The sequence below is a fragment of the Spodoptera frugiperda genome, chromosome 18 (genome assembly GCF_023101765.2).
Source record: "Spodoptera frugiperda isolate SF20-4 chromosome 18, AGI-APGP_CSIRO_Sfru_2.0, whole genome shotgun sequence".
Taxonomy (NCBI): Eukaryota; Metazoa; Arthropoda; class Insecta; order Lepidoptera; family Noctuidae; genus Spodoptera; species Spodoptera frugiperda.
Window position 1 is genome coordinate 2,915,795 of NC_064229.1, and position 22,494 is coordinate 2,938,288.

Consider the following 22,494-nt stretch of genomic DNA (forward strand, 5'->3'; position numbering starts at 1 on the left):
AGCACTACACTCACCCTGCAGGCCGCAGGGGACCACACATACAGCATTACACTCACCCTGCAGGCCGCAGGGGCCCACACATACAGCACTACACTCACCCTGCAGGCCGCAGGGGCCCACACATACAGCACTACACTCACCCTGCAGGCCGCAGGGGCCCACACATACAGCACTACACTCACCCTGCAGGCCGGCCTCGGCCGCCAGTCTCCGTTGTATCTCCTCCACATTCGCGAAGTCTGCTCGCTGCGTTTCCATTTCTTTTTCCACGCGTTCCAAAACCACCGAGATTTCAACTTTACCACTTTTATTTTCCAGTTCTCGCTTGCACTAAAAACCAATTCGTTTATTAGATATAAAATAGATTTAATAAATAGTCAACAAAAACACCATGATAGTGTAATACTGACATCTTCCAGCGCTTTCTCGGCGTCGGCAGCCCAGGTCTCGAAGGACTTGTACCCTAACTGGAAGTCTGGCGGCGCGTCCCCCGCCAGCCGCGGCTTCTTGCTGTCACTGGGCGGCTCGTCGCGCGCCGCGTCCGGCTCGCCTTCGGACGCAGAGTCCGAGTCGATGTCGAAGCCCAGGTCCTTCAACTGAGAAACAAACTCCAATTCAATTGGAATTGTTTGTATGATAAAATTGAAGAATGAATTGTGAATGTGGCGTCCGTACCCGCTGCGCCTGCACGTGCAGGATGAGCAGCAGCGCGTCCAGGCGGTCGTGCAGCGCCTCGGCGCGCTCCAGCGGCGCGGCGGGCGCGGCGTCGGGCTCGGCGGCGTGCAGGCGCGCGGCGGCGTCGAGCTGCGCGGCGGCGGCGCGCTGGTGGCGGCGCAGCGCGGCGCGCAGGCGGCGCAGGTCGGCCAGGCGGCGCAGGCCGGCGCCCACGTCGGCGGCGGGGTGCGCCTCCATGTGCTTGAGCTCGCTCTCGCAGGCGTCGGCGGCGGCCAGCAGCGCGGCGAGCTGGCGGTCCAGCTCCTCGGCCTGCGCCTCCAGCGCGCTCAGCCGCTCCAGCTGCTGCACGGTCCACTGGCACGTGTGCGACCAGCGCTCGCTCAGCGCGGTCAGCTCGTCCTCGATCTCCGTCACGCCTGCCGGTCCGGACGTCTTGTCCATTAGGTAACATAACAAAAGGACGATGCGAAACAAGTCTATGACGTTTGGGCCCATCCCTCGACAGCAACATGAGATATATACTGTTGGATAGGACTTTTAAATGGAACAACAGTCACCTGTACACGTATGGTCAAATGTTAGTACTTCCAGAGACAAAGCGTTCTAATTTCATCTCTGTCTAAGGTATGAATATAAATATATTTTATAACATTTTTATAATGTCTTTATAGATTCACTTTCTACAGACGTGACAGTGTGCTTCCAGTAGAACAGGTGCATCATTCCTTAACTTTGAAAAACAGGGAGACCATTGCGCGGCGAAGGTACGTTGGGACTCCTATTTCATTGAATTCCCGCGCGAACAGTGATACAGAGGAGTTGGAAAGCACGTACCGGCATCCTGCGCGTCGTCGTCCACTACGATGACGCAGTCGGCCAGCGCGTCCACGGTGGGCTGGTGCGCGCGCAGGTCGGCGTGCAGCGCGCGCACGGCCGCCAGCTGCGCGCGCAGGCCGCGCGGCAGGCGCGACATGCGGTCCTCCGTGCGCGTCAGCCAGCGCCGGAAGGCGGCCAGCTGCGCCAGCTGCGCGCGCATGAGCGCGGCGTGGCCGGCCGCCTGCGTGGCCAGCGCGGCGCGGCGCAGCGCCTCCCAGCGCTGGCCCAGCAGGCGCAGCTGCAGGCGCACCTCGGCCGCCTCGTCGCGCGCCAGCCCCGCGTCGCGCAGCAGGCGCGCGCCCTCGTCCAGCACGCCGCCCACGCGCGCCTGCTGCGCCGCCAGCTCCAGCAGGAAGCGCTCGTGCGCGTGGAAGTGCGCCTTGAGCGGCGCCAGCTCGTCGCCGGTGGGCGCGGGCGCGGCGGCCAGGCGCTCCTCGGCCTCCAGCAGCCAGCCCAGCACGTCCTCGAAGGCGCCGTAGTAGCCGCCGAGCTCGCCCGACCCCGTCGTGGCCGTGGACAGCGGCCGGCTGCCCGCCACCTGTGGACGCGCACTGTAACATCGAGTCTCCGCGCGGTGCTGTTGCTCAGTGTGGCAAAACGATTTGGTTCACGTGTTAGATTCGGTTAGATACTTACTCAAGTAAAGTTCTTTACAGGTAGAGCACACAGTAGTTAGGAAACAAACAAGATATCCTATGAGCACACTGCCGTAGTACTAAGTGAGTTAGTAGAGCACGCAGCGTTTACCTCGGGTGGTTGTGTAGCGACGGGCGTGCCCGGCTCGGAGTGGATGCTCTCCATGTCGGCCACGTCCTCGCTGGAGTGCGGCAGCGATTGGAACAGGCACATCACGTACATCATGATCGATTTCTTGTCGGGGTTCGGAGTGTTCACATCTGCAACAGACACACGCGTCACGCGCACTGCAGGCGGCCAGGGAGGGGGCGGAGTGGAGGGGGTGGAGGGGCGCACCTTCCGGGTCGAGCAGGCGGTCGATGCCGAGGTGGTCGTGCGCCAGCTGGAAGGCGTGGTCCAGGCGCGCGCCCGCCGGCCGCGCCACCACGCCGGCGTAGTCGAACAGCTGCGGCCGCCAGCGGTGCAGCAGCGCGTTGAAGGCCAGCCCGTCCGACCACGACGTCGTGAAGTTCTTCACGTTCACGCCCGCATAATTCTGCGAACCGACAGTGGGACACTCGTAACTAGCTCCCGTAACTAGCGTCTCGCGCGCCGGAGGCGGCACTCACCTGTGTGTGGGTGCGGCACCAGGCCAGCAGAGTCTTCTCCAGGTTTGTCTGCTGCAGCTCCGACATCAGCTCCTTGAGATGGTAGTGCACCTGCCAGTGCAGAATGATGCTCCACACCAGCCCTGCGCAGAGAGAGCGGTTACAGCGCGGCGAGGGAGGGAAGGAGGCTGGACGTCGGAGGCGGGGAGGGGTGCACTCACCGAGCGTCAGCTTGGGGTTGGCGTCGACGATGTCGTTGCTGCTGATGTTGACGAGCTTGACTCCGTTGGAGTCCAGCACGTGCAGCGCCGTGTTCACGTTGTTGATGTGGTGCACGCGCATGCGGCCGCGCTCGCGTTTCTGCAACAAGCACTCGTGAGCAGGGCTCGGCAGTGGCCACCTACTGGCCAGGCAGACGTTACTTACATATTGCTGGGCCGTGAGGATCTCCAGCAGAGACAGCAGCACCTCTCCGTCCCGCAGATCCAGGAACAAGTCCTCCACCAGCGGCTTGTCGTTCTGCCGAATGACACACACACACTTACGTCAGACTATACGCACTGCGCTATAACTGCATGAAAGCTTACAAATAGGTACTGTTTACGTGTAAACTATAAACTTATTTTTTTCGCACAGACAAAATAGCATAATATTGTCTCTTGATGAAAACGAACAAGTTAATTATCTACTAGCGGACCCCAAGAACGTTGTTCCACCTTGGAAATGTTTCTGCGCATCTTTTTTATTTTCTCTTACATAAGAACCTTATTAACCTAATAATAAGAGATTGGCGCTTAGCAACACATTCAGTGATTCATTTTTATTGTTACATTGAGTAGCTTTGATATTTTAGAATTTAACAAAAACTTGGTAAATTATCGTATCGTCATTTTACCGCAATTTTACCGTAATTTCATTGATGTTATATTTTTATAAGTGATTTTGTTTTATACTTTGGGTAATGTAACTTCAAATAACTTGTTAAGTAAACATGCGCAAACACATCCTCCTACGAAAATGTTGCTCGTGTTTACATAACTTAAACAAATACTGAACATTAACATTCAACATCATTTTTTGCTAATGTGTGCTAATGTACCAGACGTTGAGATAAACGTAGTGGCAGAGACGATTTACCCCTGGTCATGTCACGTCACACAAATATTTTACTGTTTCGTTCAGGAATCGAACCCGCAGTACGCTGCCAGCCACCCAGCTGCTACGCCACCGATGTAAAGAGACGATTGTGTTGCGTACACGCACACATACATACCTTCACTAGCTGAGAGTTTATCCATTTCGTAAACGTCTTCTTTTGTACGTCTTCTCGTTCGTCTGCAACAAACAAGCACGTCACACGTCAGCACGTTAGCACGTCACACGTACAAACCGATCATAGAAACATTCGTTACCAACATTCAGAGATGATTCGTCGGCCCATTAAACATATAAAAAAAAGATATATATATTATAAATAACTGCTAAATAGGCTTTGTTGTCAAAATAACATTTTTTGCAACGTTCAGGCAAAATATTTTGTTCCGATCCTTCAGACTTCTGAAGTCCGTCTTTCAGAAATAGTTATCGGGTTTTTACTTATAATTATTGAAGAAGATTCCTCGAAAAGTAAGTTTTTCAGTGGTTGCAAACAATACATAATTAGATTATCAAATAGGAAGATAGCTGGTGATCTGGTCCTGTCCCTGTCTCCTCGGCACTGTTCAGTCAAGCAACGCACACGCTTTTCGCGCCATCCGACATAGCTTCACCTCCGGGCTCCGCTTGAATACAAATTCCTTGATTACTTAACTAGTGAACAGAGGCGGAAGGAGCCGGGTCAACGTCACCGAGGTGTACCCAGTATCTGAATGTTTATTTACTCGCTTCCCCTGTCACACACCGCTGGCATTACGTACAAATGTTAACTCTTTACGACGACAACTAACTATAGCAGCCCACTGTCTAGTAATAGCTTTGGGAGTGTATCGTTAGTTGGGTAACTCTTTTATTTTTAGTGACGAGTGACTAAGAACAAAGCCTATTCACTAACTTTTAAATTGTAATAACTAAAAAAAAATCTACACTACAATGAAATTGAATAAATTATCGGAAATAACCGGGAATGAAGTAACATTTAATTTATTAATCAACCGGAGTACAAGCAACTAGCAAGTAGTCTCTAGACAGTAGTTATATCCGATGGTGCGTTAAGATGCCGATGAATTAGACCGCATTCCATGTTTCACTGAGACGCAATAACATAATTTCTCTTCATTAAGCGGTCGTGCCGGTCGCACACGTGCTGCGCGTCGCTCATGGTAGTTCTCTCGCAGCCCGCAGCGCGCTCGACTCTCGACCATACAAGTATAGAGAGATGTAAAATATTCCAAAATGTGTTTGTACATTTGACAAAACAAATGGACCCCGCCCATTAATATCTACATACATTATACTATATAAAAGTTGTAGATAGTTTATAAGCGCCCAGAAAGTGGCACATAAAACTATGAGACTGCATGTTGGAAAATAGAGAGGGACGTGGTTTGTAACGTCATTACGTCACGCACTGCCCGTAAAGTGTCACGCATTATATTAAAGGAAAATGTAGTTGTGACATCTCCTCTACACTCTTTGTGTTTGCTGCTCTCGCCACAGCCCACGCATTGCACGCACCATGCACCCCCGCCACCCCCGCCCTGTGGCTGCGTCACTATTCAAATAGGTAGTTATGTGATGGTGGTCCTATCAGCGAATCATTAGTACCATTATAGGTAAGATATGATTTCCATTTTGATATAAAACTACGTTTACTACGTACGTGTTACGTGTACCCACTGCTAGTTTAGAAGTCGGTGCCACAAGCCCATAACAAAATATAACTTACCGATCAATTTTGAAAACAGTTTTAATTGACTCACTTTGGAGTTTGGAAAGACTCGGGATGTCTATTAAGAACTATAGTCATACTTAGTTGGCGCCATATAGCTTCACCTCCGGGCTCCTAATATTCCATTTCAAGTTTACTTAATCTAGTGAATCAGAGTTCCTAACTAATGCCGGGTCAACGTCGGCCTATCTAGTATCCTAGTCTTTTTACTCGCTTCCCCTGTCACACACCGCTGGCATTACGTACAAATGTTGTTTCTTTATTTCAACTAAGTATAGCACCTGTCTAGTAATAGTTACTTTATAGTTATCGTTAGTTGGGTACCTCTTTTATTTTTAGTGACGAGTGACTAAGAACAAAGCCTATTCACTTACTTTTAAATTCAGTAAATACTAAAAAAAAAAATTACACTACAATGAAATTGAATAAATTATCGGAAATAACCGGGAATGAAGTAACATTTAATTTATTAATCAACCGGAGTACAAGCAACTAGCAAGTAGTCTCTAGACAGTAGTTATATCCGATGGTGCGTTAAGATGCCGAAACATTCCATGTTTCACTGAGTGGCAATAATTTCCACTAATTTCTCTTCATTAAGCGGAGCGTGCGCGCGCCCGCACACGTGCTGCGCGTCGCTCATGCTAGTTCTCTCGCAGCCCGCAGCGCGCTCGACTCTCGACCATGAAGCAAGTATAGAGAGGAGATGTGATATTCCAAAATGTGTTTGTACATTGTGACAAAACAAATGGACCCCGCCCAATAATATTACATATACTATAGCAAAAAGTTGTAGATAGTTTATAAGCGCCCAGAAAGTGGCACATAAAACTATGGGACTGCATGTTGGAAAATAGAGAGGGACGTGGTTTGTAACGTCATTACGTCACGCACAGCCCGTAAAGTGTCACGCATTATACACTCACAGGCACATTTAACCGCCCACCTTAGAAATACGTCACCGCGTTAGTTTGCGATAAGGAATGTTTATCCCGATGGCTGTTATGTTTCAAGTGGCTACTTTGGCAATAAATTAAACACTCTGACCCATGTTTTTTTTAGAAGTTCCTGCATTCAGATGCATTTTTGTAACTTATTCGAAATTTTACATTCTCAGCGATCGGGTTAGTGTGAGTTTTAACCTGGTTATCCTGCTCTTTTTGGTGTGATTACATTTTGCTTAACTTACTACACCCCTTGATTATTGTAATCGAATAAAAGTGCCACTGGATGCAACTGGAGCTGCAAGAGCCGTAGCTTTTGCCGATGCTGGGTACAGCCAACGTCACAATGCTCGGATGCTTGGTGTACCTCGAATCACTGTGCGGGATGCTAACACACGCTTTTGGGAGACGGGTTCCTACACGCGGAGACCGGGACAAGACCGTCATTGATGCACATCGGCTCGGGACGATCGTTTCATTGTGAACAATGTATTGAGAAATCGCTTTACCACAGCTCCCGAGGTTAGAACTCGCCTATTTGAAGTGAGAAATGTCAGCGTAAGTGAACGGACAGTGAGCAGAGGGTTGGCAGAGAGGAACCAAACTGCGTTTCGTCCAGCACGCGCCCCAGAATTGCTCACACAGCACCGTAGAGCGCGACTTCAATTTGCGCGAGAATACGCAAACTGGTCCACAGACCAGTTCCACAGACGTTCTGTTTTCAGACGAAAGCTGAATAGTCCTATGAGGTCCAGATGGGCGTCAGCGAGTGTACAGATGACTAAATGAGAGTTTGCCTCGTGTACGATATTGGAAACTGTGGTTATCAGGGAGGTTCAATAATGATTTGAGGCGGCATCAGTTACGACGCTCGTACCGATCTTGTAGGGTTTGATAGGGGTAGTGTTATTGCACACAGGGATCAGGAAGAGGGTCTTCAAGACCATGTTGTGACATTTGCACCATTTATTCGTGAAAATTTTCAATTAATGCACGTTAATGCACGAAGTTATGGTGCTAGAACAGTGACCCAGTACCTGGACGAGGTCGGTATACGAACATTACCGTGGCCAGCACGCAGTCCTGGGCTCAATCCAATTGAACACATCTGGGACAACCTTAAAAGATGAGCAAGAGCAAGGGTTGCCGCACCAACGACGATTGGGGAGCTCAAGATTGCTGCAGTTGAGGAGTGGCACAACATCCCTCAATCAGACTTCCAAGATGTCATTGATGGCGTTCCAAACCGACTGCAAGAAGTCATTAGAGCCAGAAGAGGTAACACCCAGTACTAAAAACCAATAAATGAGCCCAGAAACTGAAAAATAACAAATATTGTAAAACAAGAGTTTTCTACAGAAATCTCTAAAAATGCTTTTTTTAAATTTAAGTGATGAATAAATGCGGATTTTAACATTACTTCACAGTATTTAATTAACATAATATGTCTAGTTTTCAAAAAAAATATCAAACTTACCCAGATTTAAGTAGTGTATGAGAAAATCAAGAAAATCAAGGTGGGCGGTTAAATGTGCCTGTGAGTGTATTAAAGGAAAATGTAGTTGTGACATCTCCTCTACACTCTTTGTGTTTGCTGCTCTCGCCACAGCCCACGCATTGCACGCACCATGCACCCCCGCCCTGTGGCTGCGTCACTATTTAAATAGGTAGTTATGTGATGGTGGTCCTATCAGCGAATCATTAGTACCATTATAGGTAAGATATGATTTCCATTTTCATATAAAACTACGTTTCACAAGCCCATAACAAAATATAACTTACCGATCAATTTTGAAAACAGTTTTAATTGACTCACTTTGGAGTTTGGAAAGACTCGGGATGTCTATTAAGAACTATAGTCATACTTAGTTGTAACCACCTAATATTCCATTTCAAGTTCACTAATCTAGAATCAGGTTCCTAACTAATGCAAAGAAATTTCGGCCTATCTAGATCCTAGTCTGTTTTTAACTGTACACATAACTTTATATGTATTGTACTACCTATACCATCGACGTCTTAACCTGATATTAAAATATGTCCTAAGTACGTACCTACGCAAGAAAATTTTACATTTTAGGAATTTGTCAACTAGTTACCTAAGTAGTTAATTAGGTTTATAAAACTTACGTAAATCTAGAACTTTGTATTCGAGACGCAATAACTAGGAACCTAAATTATTTGTTCGAGGATCACGAACTCCTTGTACAGTTCCTCGTGAAAAAATAGATTCATATTACTTAACCACTATTTTGTTGTTGTAACAGCGTCTCACGCGAATTAGTGAGTATCAGTGGTACAGCAGCTGCTTACACGCACAGTGTATACAGCACATTCAGCATGGCCATTAGTCAGTCCAGCCAGCGTCGTCACAGATAGTTCTCGTCAATGGAATTAGTGGCGTGACATCATCGCGGTTATTGTGCTAGGCGACGGCAGCAACGGGCGCACAGCTCGCACGCCGCGCCGCCTGTCATAAGTTCACGACCTAGGTAACTTTTACTTAGTAGTACAAAATCATTAACTGATAAAAACTAAATTAAATAGAATGACGGGACATGAAAAGGACAGCAGTCTGTATTACTAGATCCTTCAGTTAGATAAATGAATGAATACTTAAATACCTAGTTAAATAGTAATTAAATAAAACTAATTTCCCAAATACCTATAACGTATACCTATTTGTCTAATTTTTTTTATGGTACACGCGCGTAATCGAGCACATGTATCACCTGGGACCTACTCCGGTTCTCGAATCCGAAGTTTCGTTTAATTTTCGGCCGTAGGTTTTATTGATTTACTAATGAAATTAACTACTTAAAATACTTAGCGTTTTATTTTTAATTTCAAATCAAAACCTATTTATTTATCTTTATTTCATTCGTTCATTTTTGTTCCCAAAGGTTCGCAATAGTTAAATGGAATTGTAGTACGAAATTTGCGAAGTTTCGGGCGAAACTTCATTTTTCGTTGAATTGGATTAGACCCCCGGATGTTAAGCAATCGCCGCCACCCATGGCCACTTGAAACACCAATGCAAAGGCGTTACAAGTGCGTTGCCGGCCTTTTGGGGTTTAGGATTTTAAAGGTTGTTGGGGTATTGAGGATTGGGAAGATTATGAAGGGGGGAATTGGGCCTCCGGTAACCTCACTCACGAAACAACGCAAGCGTTGTTTGACGTCGGTTTTCGGTGAGGTACAGTTGTTTTAAACTTACTAACAAGTACCTCCTAGCTTGTACGTGAATGGGGACCCCAAATGTGGACGCACCATTACGTCTATGTACCTAAGTACATTTTGTACTTACGACAATTATGTATGTATTTGATAAATCATAACAAATTCATTAATTTAAAATTTCACAATTGATATAAGTACATAATATAAAAATAACGGAATATATAGGGCATACAATAAATAACAGAATAATTATATTATAGACAGAAAAACGATGTAATTTGGTGGCATAATAGATAAAATAAAGATACCAGATAATTAAGATAATAGATAAAACAAACTCCAAATAACTACTAGTTAGTTTGTTTGAGTGCAGGCAAGGTGAATATTGTAATAACATAAGTAGGTAACTAGTTCCTAATTAACTTATTCATTGAATCATGTATCTGTAGTGTAACAATGTGCAATCTGTGAGATCCAAACAAGTTCCATGAGGAAGAATATGATCTGCTGAAAGATGATCTCTCTAACATTTCCTACCCAGCTTTCTTGAACACAATTGGTGCATGACAGAATCTGCACGGCGCAACAATCTAATAACACATACTACACGACGTAATATACTAGTACACAGGGACACTTGATGACATCTGACAAACTATACCTAGTCTCTGGGCAGCATTAGTTATCTGCATATTATTACTACTTAAAATAAAAAGAAGTAAATCAAGTGTCCATACATTGTATACACAATGTTAATGTTTGTGCCATACTACATACATCCATGGATTTATATATGTTTTTACTCTTACATAAAAAACTCCTGGATTGATTTGGATGAAATTTGGTGTGGAAATAAATTATAGTCTGGAATGGAGTAATTTCTACTTCAAGAACACTTGTTTATTGTACAGCTAATAAACTTAGGTAAAATATTGGGTATAATTTGTTAAGTAAACTAGAAAACCCAATGAAACAAAAGTATTTATTTGTGACGTTTCAAAAGCAGGTACCTAATAATGGTTTAGTTGAAACTGTACTTGTACGAATATTAACTTCCTAGGTATATGCAACTTGCAACATAGCAAATGAGAAAAGAGGTTTTCATTTCATTGTAATACTACATCTCTGTCTACCTCTTTAATCGAGGTGTAAAGAGATAGACGGAATGACGTCATTTTAATAAAAAACCAAAGGTTTGACGACAAACACAATCAAAGTTTATAGTTACTTAATTAGTTAGTTATTAAGAAAAATTTGGTTCAACACCAGTTATTACTGAGAGTTAGTGTTGTTACTGACCTGACCTACTATTGTATATAATATAGCTCTTATGTAACATCATGTCACATGATAACTCTGCCCATTTCAGTATAGATTGGTACCTTGTAAAATAACTGGGATTCAGAACCAGTTTTGTTTTTGCCTCTGTAGTAGTTAAGAGTACCTAATTTTTTATTTAGTAAGGGGAGAGTCAGGTACATGTTAAATGACACCCACTCTTTCCTTGTATGTAATAATGGACAAGCCTATTGTTATAATGGGCAGAATTTGTTTTGGAATCAAAAGAAGGCAAGCGGCAAGTGAAACTACATGGGTATAGAACTACATAGTTATTATAAAAAATATTATTATACATGTGTAGAAACCAAACAAAATACTTGTATTTATATTTACAACTAGGTATAACAATGCATTCAAACCATCAATATTGTGTTTTCAATTGTTTACCATACATGTGTGGACACTCTCTACCCTATGTAGGGGACATCGGACTGTAAGTAGAGTAGTCATTATTTTTTTGTTTATTATACCTACATAGATTACTAGTATATTGGATTTATTTCATGTAATGTTTCATTATTTTTTCATCTCATTTCATGACTCAGCTTAACTATATCTGCCAAATATCAATTAACACTGGCTGTTATATGACATCATGAACACAATAATTTGACTTCACAATACAGCAACTTAGGGACATAAATTCAGAGACCTTGTAAAAATGTTGAGCCTGTCGAGATTTCATTGCAGATTGCATGTAGGGACCTATATGAGAGGAGATTCACATTTGGAATGTTGTTGTCTCAACGACCTCAGCCAGTGTTACCCAGTTTTTGTTAAAGTAATGTTAAACACAATATTCTAGTATTTAAAAATAACAACATAACACAACACTTTCTTTGACAAATACTATAGTAATAAAAAAAGCCCATATTGCACTATTTTTTTATTTATTGCCTTAAACCAACGTCCATAGTAACATTTCCTCGACAATTAATTCTAAATGACATAAGTTGTTATTATTATTTTATTTGCTGATCATATGGCAGCTACCAACTCTGTAGTCAGAATGTAAGTATAACAGGTCCTACTACTCTAATAAATGAAATAACTAATCCGTCACATCAACTTGTGCTCAATGATGATCAGTAATACTTGTACAGCGCTAGTGGGGTGTACAACTTTTATCTTATAAGTATAGCAGATATAGCACCATAGGAATCCCATAAGACAAGCATAATGGATGAAAGAAGAGAGTTAACTCATGTTATCCGATGGTTATGTACACAGCATTACAGAGTGATAAGATAACGCGACAGTGCTGCGTCGCTCGGTGGCCGCGGCGCCTCGGCGGCGGCAGGTGCCGGCGCGGGCGCAAGGCGCGCTTGCATCACCACCACAACCTAGACGAGATTGCGCTTAAACTTCTGGCTAGTCAAGGTCCTTCTCTGCCAACTTGGTAAAGTGGCGCCGAGCGTTTTCCACGTCTCACTTACCTACGTAACTTGGCTCCATTTTCGCAGACACCTATCCGTCTCCGACCAGGAACCTTCGATCCAGTTCAAGTGATGATTGAAAAGTTTTTCTGAGACATGACAACACGCACACACGCACAACCACTCCCGTATAAACTTTGACCAAACTTTTATAAACAAGATTTCGTAAAACTCTAAGAAATAAACCACTGCCACAAATTTAGCACTATTCACTTCAATTTAATAGCAAGTACTCCTCGCTATCACACTTAAAAAATTAGAATATAGAAACAGCAACACAGCGTGGAAAACATCGCGGCACAGTAAAGTTAAATAACTTAGTAAGAATCTATGAAAATGACAGCGGCGGCGACAGCAACTGGCAGCGAGTCGAATGAGATGCGAATGCGAGTGAGTGAGATAACAATAAACGCTTGTTATTACAAATCAACGTAGATGTTAAGAACCTAAACACAGATGGCGCTATTCATAATTTATACTAGTTTATCGAATTATGACTGACCTATATTTATTTCATTAATATAAGTATAGTCTATAGTATTGTAACTACCGAATTAAAATACCGCTAGAACATAAAACTGTTTCCTTAATAGGCTGGCTGTTTCTATTATAATTCAAGCAAAGAGCTGATCTTTAAAAGTTACTTTAGGTTTTGTTTTGTGCAAGCTATTTTTTGGATTACGCATGTTACTTACTTATAATCTGGATGGATGGACCACCTTTTATGCATGTCATTCCACTCGAATTGAAATATTCAAAAGAAATTCATGAAATGTTTAGTATATTAACTACAGCTGCCACCCGCATATTATAATCGTCTTATCAGACTTTGAAGGCACTAATATTTAAATCACTTCTCGCTCCGATCATAGATAACAAAAAAACCGACTTCAAAAAATAAATATTCCAAAACAAATTAATATGCACTAAAAAGTAAAAGAAATAATTGCGTATTTTTCAACAACTTAATAGATCAACTAACTTTACTAACTCATCACACACATTATAATGTAAGTAGGTACAATTATTGTTATTTCTGGAGTCGGTGTCAGCCAACTAAGATAGGTTTGTTATTTACCTATTATCACAACAAAACATTTCAGTTTTACACCAGTTGTAAGAAGGTACTTAACCACCACTCCGCCCGTGCCGTGCCCGTGCCGTGCTAGTTGTTGGCGTTTCCTAGGCTGACACCGACTCCAAAAATAACAATAATTGTACCTACTTACATTATAATGTGTGTGATGAGTTAGTAAAGTTAGTTGATCTATTAAGTTGTTGAAAAATACGCAATTATTTCTTTTACTTTTTAGTGCATATTAATTTGTTTTGGAATATTTATTTTTTGAAGTCGGTTTTTTTTTTGTTAAAATTGTTTTTTATTTCTTGATTTTTAGTGAATAATTTATTTGAGTATGGGTCGACCTATTAAACGCGCTGCTCATATGAGACAGTGCCGTGTAAATGAATAATATTAATATCTATCCATATTGACGCATAATTACATTATTTTCAAATGTATATTAACCTGATACCCTTATTTATGATCTGCCGAGCCGACAGCTAACAGTAACCTGTTCATAAGCTACATACATAGTAAGTTGTCAAACACACAAACAGATTAGATACCCACATAGGTATACAGTCATGTAACTCAGACAGCACATCAAGCTACCCATCATTCTATACCAGATATGTCCTGAATTTTATGGCTACTGAGAAAGATAAGCTAGTATGCATCACTTCAACGTAAACGCGGAGCTCATTCTGCTCATTTTTAAGGAGTTCCCTGGATTATCTTCCACATTTATGGTCAGACTTTAAAAACAATTATATGGAACCACACTGCCATCGTACTCTTTCAAATACAAAAAGAATTTCTCAAATCGGACTATAACTGCCAGAGATATGCATTTGTCAAACACAAACAGATTTGGTACCTACATACACATGTAAATCAGACAGCACATCAAGCTACCCATCATTTTATACCAGATATGCTACTATCTGTCCTGAATTGTATGGTTACTCAGAAAGATAAGCTAATATACATCACTTAAACTCAAACGCAGAGCATATTCTGTTCATTTTTGAGGAGTTCCCTGGATTATCTTCCACATTTATGGTCAGACTTTAAAAAAATTTTTATGGGACCACACGGACATCGTACTCTTTCAAACACAAAAAGAATTTCTCAAATCGGTCTATAACTGACGGAGATATCGATTAACATACATAACAAAAAAAAAAAAAAAAAAAATACGGTCGAATTGAGAACCTCCTCCTTTTTTGAAGTCGGTTAAAAATATGATTTATATTGATCACCCCCGCTTTTAGAATGGATATACATATAAAAGTACCCGGTATAATTTCCGCCGCTTACAAATAGTGTTGTCCTGTAATAGAAAGTAAATAGTTGATAGATACTCACATTTACTAGTAGAAAGGTGCTTCTCATACGGTGCATGAGCATATGCTGGTGTATCACCAAGCTCCACGATCCAAGTCACTCTTCGTAGGCCCAACACGGGCGATGGTGGCGCCATCTCATGACTGTCGTTAGCACCAATTCACAATTCACAATATTCACATTCCACCAGCCGCTAACTCGCGTCTCGTATCGTTTGGACAGTCGATGGTTGAAGTGTATTCCCGTTGAGGTCAAATATTCCTTATGATTAGTGTAACCTAATATTCACAAATATGATGGATTGTTTATAACGATAAGCCCTAGTGCAATAAGGAACGAACACAGTCTATTGACGCAGCCGGGATGTACCTAGTATTGGAAATAATATTACCTACTATATAGGTGGTACAGTGGTATGTATAGTTGCACAGTGCACTAGTCTTTGGAAGAACACTGAATGAATTATTTATCTACCTGTATTCACATTGGCGGTTCTTGTAATGATCAACAGCTGGAGATATGTTGAGTCTTATCAACAGGCAGGTACCTTATCAGGCTAGTATTCGTATAATCACAATTAAATTACATAGGTGTATATTTGGAGTTTATTTACTTTTAATTTTAAAAATTAAGATATGTACTTATTAAAAATCAGTACTTATGTTTAAGTGTGGGAGAGGCAACGAAGCACGAATTGGCGGCGCCGCCCGGCTCGTAGGTACTTGCCAGTCACATTGGTAGGTATTTGCCAGGTTCCGAAATCGCAAGCACATCATGAGAACCTGGCACCTTAACCACCTTAACCTTCGAGTGGTCGGCATCAGCCCTACACTACATACTGGCCCCTATCCTGTGTGGTCTGATGGCTCTGACCCAAAAGCAATGAGCAAAGAGCTGTGTAACAAGTGTATAGTTATACAGTGTAGTGTATTTATGTCAATTTCGCCTAGTCTTTATGTGGGGTGCCACAGATGTTGAAGAAACTCAACAAACCTACTAAGTATCTAACGTGATAATGACTTTATTAAGGTTTTATTAAATACTATGCAGATTATTGTAATAAGTAATGATGTTACAACCCAAAAGAATCAATTTGGTTTTGGTAATAAAAGTATTAGAATCTACAACAACTGCCTGGGAAACACTGAACTAGAATTAAGTGCTTAAATGTATCATCCTTCCTTGAAGTGGACGTGCCTACAAGTTCACGGAGCACGGCCACCGCGGCGTCTGTGGGATGCACTATGCAGAGCAGCCAAGGTGAGCCACATATTGCTCCTAAAAATAACCGAGGCACCCACTGCGAACAAATAAACCACTGCCACGCTACAGCCTACAGCTGCGAGTGGCCCGGCCTTCACTTCGCGAGCTCGCGAGTTCCCCACGAGCTCGGCAACACACTGTATCAATGATGCCGTGGGTGTTAGCATGCCATTCAAATCGGCCACAAATATAGTTTGTGGTAGTTAACGAAGTTTAAAATATGGTAATCAGTTCTTTAGCGATTTATTGAAGGTAAACACAGAGATTCGAAATCATCAGGCCGTTCCGCTGCAAAAATCATGTCCTACAATTATGTTAAACTCTTTCGTTTATCCCATCATTTATACGCTCGCACCTTTTTTGACATTTGCTTTCGCATAAGCAAATTTTAATGCGAATATTGCGGATATGAACGTCACAAGAATAAATAAAAAATATCAGTCATAAAAAAGTTAACGAAGCACAGACGTAACTACTGCATGGCATGTCTTGTAGCATGGGTTTTCCACGGAGATTGGGTAGTATTCTGTGGTTCAAACTCCTCTGGGATTCCACTAAAAATAGGATTTCCCCTAACTGATATCACGACAATATGGTAAATACGCGAATTAACTACGTGTGTATGCACACGAAGTCGCAGCCAGAAACTGCTCTAGGTGTCTAGTTGATTGATTGTTCGCAAGCGAGTGTACCGGACAAGGAGCCTTTGGTTCGATTCCCGAGGGTGAAGTCTTATTGTTTTTTTTTTTTTCGAAGAAATGTGAACTTGTTATAGATATTATGATGTTATGCTATTGTTTAAAATAATATCTTAATCCGGAAAATGTTATAAGTAATGCAAAAGTAAGGATTATACTTATTAACTTTTTTATATACTCTACGACACATTTAACAGTCATGTAACGATGGTAGCACAATAGTAATTAATTAAAAAAGAACAGAACTCTCTGTAAGCAAACCATACACGTTCTTGCTTGGCCCTTGCTTGCTGCTTAGTTAAAATCCAACTTATTGTGTGTTCGGTGCGTGCACTATGTACGTTATGTACATGTACACATTATATAAGTTCGCGGCAACGGCAGTAAGGAGTTGATGAAATCCCGGACACGATCTTGTTCCAAGTCCCATTAGCGTGCGATATCGACATCATAACATTTAAGTAGGTGGAATGTTTATTTTGATGAGAACAAGTGGCGCGCGCAATTGTCGCTACGACTGATTCACAGGGCACAGGTTAACATTTACAAAGTTCACTATTTATTAATACACCGCGCGCCTCGGGCCGCGTGTCGCTCGGTGACGCTCGGCGGCGGGCGCTGCAACACGCAGCGCTACGAACAAACACCCAGTTGTCATTTATTTCACGTACCTACATCAGTAATATAGTGAGAGCAGTAAGTACCATCCAATCACCAATGAAACACATCTCACAGTTCTCACCGCAGGCTGCGCGGCGGCCAACGGCATGTACTACTACGTCTACTAGCTACAGGACCTTACGTACTATTAGGTATCATAATCGGACCACATAGAATTGGTACTCAAACTCATTTCTGACACTTTTTAAACTATGTAAAGTTGGAAACCGATAATTGAATTGTTTGGTAATCAGGAATAATCAGGATGTTGCGATGACATGACATGTGACGTTTAAATATTTATGTATATCTATAATATTCAATGCATCGTCTCAGCAGAACGTGTTCCCCAAATGCAACCGTAGGTACTTGTAAATTAAATTCAAGAAGTAGATACTAGTTATTACTATTTGTATAAAATCAGTGACAAATGTAATGTTCTTTAGTTTCAAAATAAATTAACTCGTGTACATCGGAGAGTGCTCATTGGCCTACATTCAGAAGGAAAGCGGAATTATTAAACAGAGATCACTCGCACAGATTGTGATGTTTGTATAGCTGCACAGTTATTGACGCGGCGCGACACATGCCCGTGCGCGCGCGCGGTGCCGGCGGCGCGCGTGCTCGCGGTCTCTGCTGCCGCGCGACTGCCAGCGCTGCCGCACTCCGCCGCCGCCGCATCACTATCCTTATCTGTAGCTTCTTCCCCTACTGTACGTCTGTCCGTCTGTACATATATTGCAATATGTATCCGAACGTGCCCGAACACATACCAAAGTTCCATTAATTCATTGTCCCCCTACAAGACTTTTAACTGTTTTTAATACGACACCCCACACTAGGCCTTTCTTTTGTCTTGTATCTTGGGTGCGTTTAATACAAACATTCAAGTTCTCATACATATTATTATGTCACCCAGACCCGAAATATCCATCTGTGGATCACACAAACATTAGTTCCGAGCGGGAATCGAAATCGCGACACGTTGCGCGGTTGCGCAGTAGCTGGTTGCCCTAACACTACGCTACGCGTGCAGTCTGTAATAAATAGGAAAGAATGCCTACATCAATAAGTGTAGTACCTGCCGTAATATCTGACGCACTGGCTGGGTAGATGCTGCTGTACAACTTTACCTTTGGCCTAGGATAAAACAACAGCAACTTAGTGTTATCTCTACCATTTTATAACACTTATTGGCCTTCTACACATATATTATAATAAAACTGTACCTACAAGTGTTAATTTTGTACAATGAAAATATGTAACTGATACCAGGTAGATACTGAATTCAAAAATGTAATTAAGAAATTTTTGTCTGTCTGTCTGTATGATGAAACTTGGTAGGTATAAAATAAATGTAACCAAACCAACTTGATTGTGCGGCTCGACTACTTACTTGTACCAAACGCAAATAAGTTTAAATGTTAGGTTACCCGCAGTGGACTTTACGCTGTAACAATAGCACAACGTTTGTTTGAGACCCGCTTGGGTGTGGTGTGGGTGTTTCCCTGGGTTCTGGTTCCCGTACTCGTGTACGAATACGGGTAGGAGAGCCAAATGCTGCCAGAAGTCATTATTCCACGCGGACGATGCCGCTATTATTAATCCCACCCAAAACATAAATGTGAAAGGCTGCCAAGTTCGATAATATTGGAATGCTTCGCCTATAAAAGAAGTGAGATCTAAACAAGTACCAAATTCCATACACAGACCTCAGTTAAAAATGATATAACAAGTTGGCAAGTTTTCACACACTTTGTTATAAACCTACTAAACGCAATGAGTCAAGTATATAATTTTCTATTAAAACTTGCCAAGTTATATCATTTTTAAACATAAATGTGAAAGGCTTTTCACATTTATGTTTTGGGTGGGATTTCATTTATTTTTGTAAGGTTTATTTTCTTTTATTCTTATTTTACTTCACTTTGACTAAATACAAACCTTCGTAACGAATTTTAGGTCGGTACGACCATTGGAAGATATAGATAATTTTTTTGTTTTAGTTCCTTAGGGATATAAATTTACACCTTCATTATTTTTAAAACCGACTCACACTTGGCCATTTTCAGATTTTTTCCTTTACCTTGACCTAAAGACCTACCTCCATGCCAAATTTCAAGTCAATACGACCATTGGAAGTGGTCTAGGTTTTTGATGAGTGAGTGAGTCAGTCAGTCAGTCAGTGAGTGTATAGTAAAATCCCACAAAAACATTTTATGTTAAATGTTGCCAAGACGAGACCATATAGCTCGCACTGTCAAAAAGTAATCAGATCCCGTGTAGAGCCAAGTTTCTAACCCTATACTTTTGAACTGGCGAGTCGGCCGCACGGACTTTTTGCTATTCGTCATATGGGCTTGAGCTTAAAAATCTATTCAATCTTCTAAACTCTTTCCGTGCGGCCAACTCGCCAGTTCAAAAGTATAGGGTTAGAAACTTGGCTCTACACGGGATCTGATTACTTTTTGACAGTGCGAGCTATATGGTCTCGTCTTGGCAACATTTAACATAAAATGTTTTTGTGGGATTTCATTTCTTTTTGTAGGTTGCTTATGATAGAAAGATAAAATGAGCGACAAATTCACCTACTAAACTACTAAATTTATAAGAAAATTGCAAACGTAATCCTAATACTTTTTATCAATGAAAATTAAAACACTAGTATCTAAACCTTTACCTACTAAACTACTAACAATTAAATATAAGGCAAATGGTTTTTTTCTCCGCGATAGCAAACTTTTAAATCACCGAAATATTCCGAAAACTTTTCATTCAACGAGACAACCGTCAACGACGTCTGCCCTCGCGCGTCTGCCCGCGTTCGGGTGCCGCGCTCGCTGACGGGCCGATTATTTTTAGCTACTGCGCGGGGACGAGGGGGCAGGCGGCGGGCGTTGGCGCATACTATACTTACGATGCTTATGTTCAAAAGTATAGGTTGATTAATAAACACTTACCGAAGTGAAGTGTAGTAATATTATTCATATCTAAGTACTTATGGGTAGGATAATGTTTTGATTTGATGAAAAGTTTGTGTTCTATGTACTTGTGTATAATTTTCAGATCTCAAGCAGGAAATAGGGAATTAAGTTTCCCTATTTCAGATTTTTACCCCTCCGCGGCCGCATTCAGACCTCTAGCGTCAAAAGTTGCGGAAGTCTCGAACAAACTTTCACCCCCTAGTTTAAGGGGTTGGGGGGTAAAAGTTCCAAGTTTTAGGATTTTTTTGTTGTTTGGGTACTAATACTAGCTTACATACCAAATTTCAGTTTTCTAGGACTTCAGGAAGTACCTTAAGAATTTTGTTGATCATCAGTGAGTGAGTGAGTGAGTGACGAAATCGGGGTATTTTAGATATCAATAAAATCTAAAGTATAAGAGCTATGCAATTGAAACTTTAGAGGTTTATTAAGTCTACCACTGACATTATATCCTGAAAATTTTGTTTATCTGGTATAACCCAAACTCAAGTTATGAAGGTTCAAAAATACGACGAAGCGCTTCGAGAAAAGGTAGGTAGTGCCCTTGCGCTTGCGCTTCGCTTGGCTCGTCTTGGCGGGGGCACTACCGTGCCCCCAGATTAGCGATTTTCTGACGTCAATATCTCAAGACCTACAATAGGTACATTAATGAAATTTTGTATTTTAGATAAGTAAGTAGATCTCGACAGATACTAGAAATTTCATATGCGTAGATAAAATAGATTTTGAGTTATAGGTGGGTCGAACTTGGCCCGAAATGGTTCGTGTAATATAACCCACGGCCGGTGTGTCGGTTTTTTTGCTCGAACTTGGCGGACACACTGCCGTGTGTCTAGATTAGCTGGCCCGGCAAACTTCATACCGCTACAAAAAAACTTTTTCTCCCCATTAAACCTTCCCTGGACTTTTACAAATAATTCAAGACCATAATTAACCAAATTGGTCCAACCGTGAACCGATCTCGAGGTATAGCTAGACTAACGATCGGCAACTGATTTTTATAAGAGAGATGATATTGTTCCATTTAACACACAATACCAATAGATGGCGCCACGATGTAAGTTGTTGAAAGAAATAGATTATTACCTACAAATCCCCAGCGACTAGTTTCTCGAGTCTAAGTTTAGGGCAACGTATTTCATTTATTGACCAACCTGAACTTGTGTGTAATTACTACGGACAGAATATCTGTGTGATTCTCTGCCTCGTAGCAGTTTATTAAACCACAGAGCTTCTGTCTTAGGAGATGCGATTTCTAGATCTAGGACACTAGAGTGGCCACTCCCAATTCTGCCAGTTGGACACTACTGTCATACTTAAGTGTTTTCAGTGGCCAATAATAAAGTGTCATCCGCGTAACCTACTACACCAAGGGTGCGTTTCCAAAGAAGCGGAGCGGGATAGATGGGTGTTTCCAGTGAAGCTATGCAGCTGCTATCATAAAAAAATTGGTATCAAGGTTTCTCGGTTGTTAGAGGGGACAAAAACTGACAGAAAATAAGTTTCTCATAACCACTTTGTATGGCCTCCCCCAAGTTTCTCTGCCCAGTTTTACTACTACTTCTCTCTTGATTTTGCAGTGATTTTGTAGTCATGATTTTGGTATTCGGAATAAGCTGTGATAGTGTCCTCGAGTGTTGCACTCCGTCTTCTGCTATGTGTATATCGACGTCGCGACGTTAAGCAAGCCATTCGAGCCCTTACATTACACGTTACAGTCACTACTGGTCTGGACCCGGCTTAATATTAACACAGCACTGACAAACCATGAGGTTAATGGGACATACATGTTCCTTCTCCGTGTGAGAAGAGGCCTGTTTTCTGCAATTGGATAGTTACAGACTCATGTTGATGAAGCGCACCCACGACACTGGAGATGACTCTAGGGTAGGGGGTAGGTATCAGCTACGCATATCG

General features: G+C 42.2%; 1 protein-coding gene across 1 annotated transcript in view; it reads right to left on the minus strand.

Annotated features, from left to right (window-relative positions):
- Positions 1 to 15,474, minus strand: part of LOC118277991 (dystrophin, isoforms A/C/F/G/H) — a 438,713-nt gene extending 423,239 nt beyond the window's left edge. Inside the window, 11 exon segments of the mRNA XM_050700084.1 lie at positions 183 to 330; positions 411 to 596; positions 676 to 1,091; positions 1,510 to 2,089; positions 2,299 to 2,447; positions 2,524 to 2,722; positions 2,796 to 2,917; positions 2,996 to 3,134; positions 3,201 to 3,293; positions 4,048 to 4,109; positions 14,994 to 15,474. Of these exon segments, the coding sequence (XP_050556041.1) occupies positions 183 to 330; positions 411 to 596; positions 676 to 1,091; positions 1,510 to 2,089; positions 2,299 to 2,447; positions 2,524 to 2,722; positions 2,796 to 2,917; positions 2,996 to 3,134; positions 3,201 to 3,293; positions 4,048 to 4,109; positions 14,994 to 15,108 (2,209 nt within the window). The 5' untranslated portion in view covers positions 15,109 to 15,474.
- Between the last annotated feature and the right edge of the window lie 7,020 nt (positions 15,475 to 22,494).